The sequence below is a fragment of the Helicoverpa armigera genome, chromosome 25 (genome assembly GCF_030705265.1).
Source record: "Helicoverpa armigera isolate CAAS_96S chromosome 25, ASM3070526v1, whole genome shotgun sequence".
Lineage (NCBI taxonomy): Eukaryota > Metazoa > Arthropoda > Insecta > Lepidoptera > Noctuidae > Helicoverpa > Helicoverpa armigera.
The window spans coordinates 1,035,739-1,043,133 of NC_087144.1; the positions used below are offsets into that span (position 1 = coordinate 1,035,739).

At 35.5% G+C, this 7,395-nt stretch overlaps 3 protein-coding genes across 3 annotated transcripts; all 3 read right to left on the reverse strand.

Moving 5' to 3' along the window:
• Nucleotides 1-227: 227 nt before the first annotated feature.
• On the reverse strand, nucleotides 228-4,460 carry LOC135118778 (uncharacterized). The gene is made up of 4 exons (XM_064041647.1): nucleotides 4,441-4,460; nucleotides 3,776-3,984; nucleotides 790-840; nucleotides 228-466 (listed from the first exon to the last, which is right to left on the reverse strand). Exons 1-4 carry the CDS (start codon nucleotides 4,458-4,460, stop codon nucleotides 285-287), a joined length of 462 nt encoding a protein of 153 aa, XP_063897717.1. The 3' UTR covers nucleotides 228-284.
• LOC110374931 (uncharacterized) lies at nucleotides 1,019-2,097 on the reverse strand. The gene has a single exon (XM_049845594.2). It carries the CDS (start codon nucleotides 1,935-1,937, stop codon nucleotides 1,161-1,163), a length of 777 nt encoding a protein of 258 aa, XP_049701551.2. The 5' UTR covers nucleotides 1,938-2,097; the 3' UTR covers nucleotides 1,019-1,160.
• Nucleotides 4,461-4,462: 2 nt separating the features above from the next.
• Nucleotides 4,463-5,749, reverse strand: LOC110374958 (uncharacterized). Its single transcript, XM_064041648.1, has 2 exons — nucleotides 5,720-5,749; nucleotides 4,463-5,257 (listed from the first exon to the last, which is right to left on the reverse strand). Exons 1-2 carry the CDS (start codon nucleotides 5,747-5,749, stop codon nucleotides 4,463-4,465), a joined length of 825 nt encoding a protein of 274 aa, XP_063897718.1.
• Between the last annotated feature and the right edge of the window lie 1,646 nt (nucleotides 5,750-7,395).

Below are 7,395 nucleotides of genomic sequence, written 5' to 3' on the forward strand. Positions count from 1 at the left end.
TTACAACTGCCCAGTGTCGCGTCGCCGTCCCGCCCCGCCGCGCCACGCCCGCTGTGTGCAGAGACCTTTAAATTGCTGTTTTCCTTTAAAATGAGGAACTTTAACCTTTAAAATACTGCTGAGAAATTAGGCATGATCGTGCAAAAGGGTTCAAGTAAAACTTAAATTACTTTTAAAAGTACTATGTATTTATTGATTATAAACAATGCAGATTGGTACCAGGCTCACAGATGTTCAAACGGTCATAGAAATTATTAATAAAGTATCCCGATTTAAATTGACAATTACAAAAAAGCAAACTGTAGCAACACAATAGTATAGTTAGTGAGTAGCCCCATAAGAGCGAGTTGTAACGCGGCGTCTACGTAGAACAGTCCGCACGCGCGTATCTTGCTGAATGACGCGCGGTGCAAGCGTAGCACGTTCTTGCATAGCTTCCTAATCTCATTCGTTGAAATTACACTGCCTGTAATCAATCAAATTCTTCATTACACTTTAAGCTTAGGATCTAGGGATGTAATAGAAGCTTAGACTCGTATAGGAATAGGAATAGGCACCTACAAATAATATAAACGAGAAAGATTCATCCTTTTTCACACAAAAACTACCGAATGGATTTTGGCGAAACTTGGCAATAATATTGCATATATATCAGAATAAAAGGTGTGGGAAGTATTCTCCTCGGCAAGTGGGTGAAACTTCCTGATCAGCTAATAAATAAGATTAGGGCTGTAATATTAATAATTGGTTAAATGGAGGCTCAAATAACGACAAAACTCATATGTTTACCTGTATTACCTGAAGTCAAAATAGTAGTACAGCGATCCTGAGCTTTTTCGACTGCAATGTAAAATTTTTCACAGTATAAGCACAAAATTAGCTGCAGCATCAAATTCTTTCCGACCCAAATGCAAACTGATGATAATGTTATTATAGCGCCTTCCTGTAAAATAAAATTAGTAAAATACAACAAAGGTGAAGAAGAAGAAAACATATCCTACAATATCCAAAAAGAAAAGAACATTTACCATATAATTAATTAACATCCCAGCTTTAAGATTATTAAGCGCCACTTGACAATAAACCAGACTATGAACAAATATCTCTGAAATGTAATATAGTATCTGAAATTAAAAATAAAATGATAATTTAACTAGTCTCTAAAACAATTTTGGTAGTAAAACCAGAAACAAGGAGATCAAAGAAATAACCAAAAAGAAACCACTTACATTTCTTTCAAAGCATGTTGCATAGATTTCATAACATTTCAAAATATTGACATAGGTCTGGTACATTTTTTTCGGTTCATTCTCTTCCTGCATCGCTTGTAAATTCGAAACATGAATATCCCATAAAATGATTTTATCCTTTAACAGTGTGATTAAACTGATGGCATATACTAGATTTAAATCGAAAGCCACCATAGGGTAACAACTTGCAATGTAGTAGTAAGGCATTTGGATCCAAACACTGACTTCAATTAAAATAAAGATAAAGAAACCGTAGACAGCAATTATACGAAGCCAATTTGAAATAACGTAGAACCTAAAATGGTTCTCATTATTTAATAATCTGTGAACTTTTTGTATTAACAAGACGAAGTTAACATATAATTTAGTTTGGATGATGCTGTCGATAAAGTTTATTGCGATGCCAAAACTGCAATAACAGCAGGTGTACAACTCAAAGAAATCATTTTTGAATTTTTTTTCGAAAGATTGTATATAGACGCGTAGAACATAGAAGTAAATGAACATGACGGTGCCGACAAATGCCACGAATTTATGGAAATAACTAATTGGAGTAATTCGATTATTTTTGATACGAAACTTGGGACAAAACGTAAAGTTTTGCATTAGACTTAGTGGCAAGAGCATCGACTGGAGATCTTTGTCTATAAAATTGTTAAACGAATTCACTAATTGCGACTTCAACATTTTCAAAACTTTCCTTGAACACACGCGTAGCACAAGTGATATTATTTTAATATCTTTGTGGTCGATTTACAAATTAAATTATATTGTTTGTCAACACTAAAACTGAGCGTAACTAATGTGTTGTATGTCGATCGATTTAACTACTGTATTTAATTACTGGGGCCACGGACGTCATAAAATCAAATTTCAATACAGTCAAGTGGTTCACTTTTAATAAATTTTCCTCTAAGTTCTTGTTGTAATGATAAATACTTAATATGGCAGAGCAAACAGCTACACGGACGCTTCTTCGGGGCTCTTCATGGCCCCGATGTAGACTTCAATGCGTCCGTATCTTGGCTACGTTTCGGTGACTTGTTTGGAGAAACCGAAGGGTTTGTATGTGCAATTATGGACGAAGTTATCCTTACGAATAACTACCGGAGATATATCGTGAAAGACGGGACGGTTGACATATGTCGGGCATGTCACCATCCGGGTGAGTCTATCAGACATATTATATCTGGTTGTTCTCGTTTGGCTAATGGTGAATATTTGCACAGACATAACCAAGTGGCCAACCTTGTAGACCTTGAGGTACCGTACTACAGGTATGCGCCCGACCCAGTTCTCGAAAAGGACCATATCACGTTGTACTGGGATCGATCTATCATCACTGACAGGACTATTGTAGCCAATAAGCCTGATATTGTGGTGATAGATCGATTAGCGCGCCGCGCGATGATAGTCGATGTCGCCGTTCCGCATGACGAGAACCTTGTGAAAGCTGAGAAAGAGAAACAAATAAAGTATCTCGACTTAGCGCACGAGGTTGTCGCCATGTGGAGTGTCGACACGGCTGTTGTTGTGCCGATTGTCGTTACGGCCAATGGTTTAATAGCCAAGAGCCTCGACGAACACCTCAGGAGGCTCTCGTTGGGCGGCTGGATCAAGGGACTGATTCAGAAGGCGGTACTCCTTGATACGGCACGTATTGTGAGGAGGTTTCTGTCTCTGGGACCCTAACCACCGGTACCTTGGACCCTGTGCCCGATGTCGGTGGTAACCTATTTTTTATATTTTTAAATGTTTTTTTATTTTTATATTTAATATTTAAAAATGTAAATTATATGTTAGAAAATAAATAAATGATGAATACTTAATAATCTTCTGGCTCGCATTTAGAGGGCAACCACCTATGCATAACCTATTATAATTTATTCTAGACCATTTGAATGGGAGACAATCTGGCGTGAAACTATACCCAAGGTTTCGTTAGTTCCTACAATTTCAGAATTCTGGTGCTGGACCGGAAGGCGACCCATAAAAAAACGAAAAACATTATACTCAAGAAAAACATGTATAATATAACGCAGCTTTTATTATAGAAAGTTAACTTGCAGCAGTACAATAACGTAGTGGGTGATAGCTGCCATGAAACTGATCGGTAGCACAGCGTCAATGTTGAATAGGCCACACGCGTTCATCTTACTGAACGTACGGTTGCTGTGTATCACGTTCTTGTATAGATGCTTTTGACTCTCTGAAATAAAGCATTTATGACCTGAGACTACACTGACTAATATTTGCACCTCTGTCTTCTTTTACACATATCTATCTTTTGCTAGGTATGATTCTTATTTGCTGTTTGGCCACATTTAAACTCATAATTAATTTACTGCTATAGCTTTTACAAGTCCTTTCTAATATTATAAAGGGAGTTTGTGAGATTCTTTCGCAATCACGTCAATCGCCTAAACAATTGTAATGAAAGACATGGAGATGGATGGTAGCACGGAAACGACAGACACAGAGTACTCTATACCCGTGTGTATAGTTATTTCTATGTTAATCGCCACCTGACAAATTATGATTCTTACTTGAACAGCCTTTCTTCATCATAAGCCCTATGCACGCCATCTCAGCATCTTCGACAGTGAAATAAAACTTTTCGCAATGAATGCTATGAATGACGACTAATATTATATTCTTCGTAAGCCACACCAGTGAAAGCACATTGTGAAGTATTCTAATCTGCAATATTTCAGATATGAATAAATAAGTTGCGCTATACAAAAAAGAATAATGAAAGAATACGAAAAATTGAAAATGAGCCTGTGATAAAGGCATACAGTATGCTACAGGCAGATGATGATAAAATGACAAATTTAAAAAAAGTTATAATTACCTTGTCCTTGAATGAAAAAACTCTAATTTGATATAACATAACTTCAATAGTGCTTAGAGTTATGTAGAAATCGCCGAATGCATAATACAACACCTGTGAACAAAAGAATTGTGCAATTGAGGAATTACTTAACACCGCTATTAATTAAGTTAGATTTGAGAGTATTAAAGTTCGTTATTAAATTATGAACTGTAAATGCAACTAAATAAATTGGTTTATTGATCACACGTATTACGGATTAGCATCCTAGTGTCAAAAGATTGAGAATGGGAAACCTGTAGCAGTGCCAGCGGGTTGTAGTATGATAGTATGGTCCTCATAGTGAGGAGACAGTACATTTGGCGTGCCAGGTTCATCTCTAAATAATTAAATGAAATATATAAAAGTCGAAACTTACCAACGCTTGGAAAACTTTCCTATAGATCTTGTATGCTTTTATAATATTCATGTAAACACCGAACAACTTCTGGCAGTACAGATCAGTTTCTTGGGCCACATTCGTTGTTAATATAGCTTTGATCCACAGGTCAATATATTGTTTTAACAATATTATAATCCGGGTAGCAATCACCATGTTGACATCTGTAGTGACGAAGCTAAAGTCCCGGACGATGTCAGAAATTTCTTCACTGATGTGAGAATATCTACATGTCAGATAAAATGTACCTCGGGTGATGAGATTAACAAGTATGACTGTCGCAAAGGAGATGTGAGTCCACATATTAAAGCTGTGGACAGTTTTACTGAAACTGATGCTCCTGTTGATAGTTTGAATGGTCAAAATAAGTAACACATTGTTGTCTTTGTACACAATATCCGAAACGAATACTATCACGAAGCCGATGAAGTAAATGGTGAAAAATAAGATAGGAACGACGGTCAAAATGGCCCTTTCCATATAACTCATACTAGCATTAGTCATATCTAAGGTGAAAATTCGGTAAAAACACAACACACCCAAGAATAGCGTACAAAAAAATGCGTATATATCATACTTAATTCCATTTGGATAAATACGGTTATACTTTAAACGGTATTTTGAGAACAAGAGCAGATTTAGAGGGAGATTAAAAGAAAATGCTATTCTTTCTACTTCTTTGTCAAGTCGGTTCTCTAGTAACATTTCAGTGAACTTATTCGACGAATTATTATTCTAGAGTTATTGCTGTAACCGAAAGGAACCTTCAACTGTCCGTCAGTTGATGACTACAGTATGACTTTGAAGATTTTATCGTTAAGACAATTATCGAATTGTGTTTATTTTATGTTTCCGTATGTGTTTATGTTGTACCGATATTTTCTTTTCACTGTCCGAATGGGTTAGTAGTCAATTCGCTCCAATTTCGACGATAGATTCCCTAGAAATATGATAGAAAAAATTAAGAATCTGATGATTTATCTGATTAGACGAGGTTCCAATTTCTTAATTTGAGCATACTCTTACTCTTGCCTTGTTTCCATTTTTTTGGAGTTAGGTGCAATATGTTTTCTCCGCTTTCATTCCTCTCTGTCACTCGTCATAATGACTTTCACAACTTTTTTACTCATGTTATCTTTCAGGCCATCCAGTCATATTTTCTCTCGTCTTCTCGTCCCTCTCCATCTAAGTTCTTACTTTAACCAGTATTTGCTGTATGTTTTTCATCCTTCCTCGTTATGTGCTCATAACGTATTATAAGCAAACTGATGTTCATAAGTTATTGCTAGCTTTCATCAAATAAATTAATATGTGACAACATGACAAGCCTCATAAAGTCATAAGCTAATAATTTTTTAATTTAATATTTTTTTCATGTAATGTGATTACTCAACATGTTGACATAGTTATTTTTCGTAATATTTTTGGGAGTTACTAATACCAAGGCGAGCGATCTTGGAGTTTGAGGATAATATAAAAATGTATCAACCAAAATATAGCCGTTCAGATATCTCACATTGTAAAAATCTCTATAATCGCCTGGATGATGAAATTCTGAAAATAGTGTATCCCTTTCGATGTGTGCTTTATCTATTTTTTACTATTAAATACAGGATAAGAAACAGCCACATATATCCAAGTGGGAAGTTGTATCGGATATTTGCGTTCTGCTGGATGTTATTTTTGAACTCCTTGTGCATTCTCCGAATATCTAATGTTGAAGTTAGAAGCAATGGCAAAACTAAACAGTTGGAAAGTACCATAGTGCTTGTGTTATGTACTGGCTTTTTCGTCACCTATTTCATCGAGTTCACGCTGATGTTTATTTTTGATATGATTAATGAAAAAAACAATATTCTGCTTATTTTGAGGATCCAAAATATTCATAGGAGCATTGGATCCAGGAAAACCATTCAGCGCTATATAACCTGGAACTGGATTTCAATAGCAATCGTTATCTTTTCAGATTTTGCGATTCGTGTTTTGTATTATATATCTAGCTACTACCCTCATTTCATGCATTCAGTGTGTGACGCCATTATTGATGCCATGTTTATTGCATTGGACGTCAACATAGTGATAACCATGCGTATCTTAGTCTTGTTGAGAGTTTATCTAAATGAGTGGATTAACAATATCAAAACGATGAAAGCGGATGACGAGGAATATCGTAAAATGTTCCAAGTTTACAAGAATATACTGTTAGCTTATGATCTTTTCAAGACTGTTTACCAGGCATTTGTAGGTTCAGTTTTAACTTCTTTATTTAATTGTTGTGTTTTAACATTGATATTAATAACTACCTAACCATTTTAATTCACAGCCCATATTCCACACATTTGGCGAATTTTACAGAAATATCATGTATTTTCACTTGATGCTCTACTGTCTCAGGACTTCTGATGGTTTTGGAGTCAATGTAAGTGTATATGGCAGATTTTACTTGTTTTTACAACTTATAAATCTTTTAAATATTTTTCCAGGCTTACATACATTTTGCAGCAATATTTTTATGGATAATAAATGATCTGGTATTAGACGCCGTGTTTTGTTCAAACTGTGAGAAGTTCTATTTAACTGTCGAAGAAGCTCAGAAAACATGTATTCAACTTTTGAAAAACGTCAATTGTCCAAGTAAGTTTATTACTACTAGATTCCGCTAGCGGTTTCCGCAAGTCCTGAAAGAAATCCTTCGCTCGTCCGGGTAAAAACTAACTTAAAAAGCTCGATACATGGTCTATCTAACACAGTAAATAGTTTTCAAATGGGACCAGTACTAAATCATGAGATATATCGAGCGATAAAAAGCCTCTGCAGATTGAAAAACGATAATAGCGATGTGCAATTATTTTTCAATGAAATCTTGGGTTTCA

Excerpts from the sequence above, each read along its gene's own strand:
- LOC110374931 (XM_049845594.2), bottom strand. The coding sequence starts at position 1,937 with ATGTTGAAGTCGCAATTAGTGAATTCGTTTAACAATTTTATAGACAAA.
- LOC110374958 (XM_064041648.1), bottom strand. The coding sequence starts at position 5,749 with ATGAAAAACATACAGCAAATACTGGTTAAA. Across the intron at positions 5,258-5,719 it reads TACAGCAAATACTGGTTAAA|AATAATAATTCGTCGAATAA; the intron begins GTAAGAACTTAG and ends CAATAACTCTAG.
- LOC135118778 (XM_064041647.1), bottom strand. The coding sequence starts at position 4,460 with ATGAACCTGGCACGCCAAAT. Across the intron at positions 841-3,775 it reads TAAGAATCATAATTTGTCAG|TCGAAAAAGCTCAGGATCGC; the intron begins GTGGCGATTAAC and ends TTTACATTGCAG. Across the intron at positions 467-789 it reads TTTGACTTCAGGTAATACAG|GCAGTGTAATTTCAACGAAT; the intron begins GTAAACATATGA and ends GATTGATTACAG.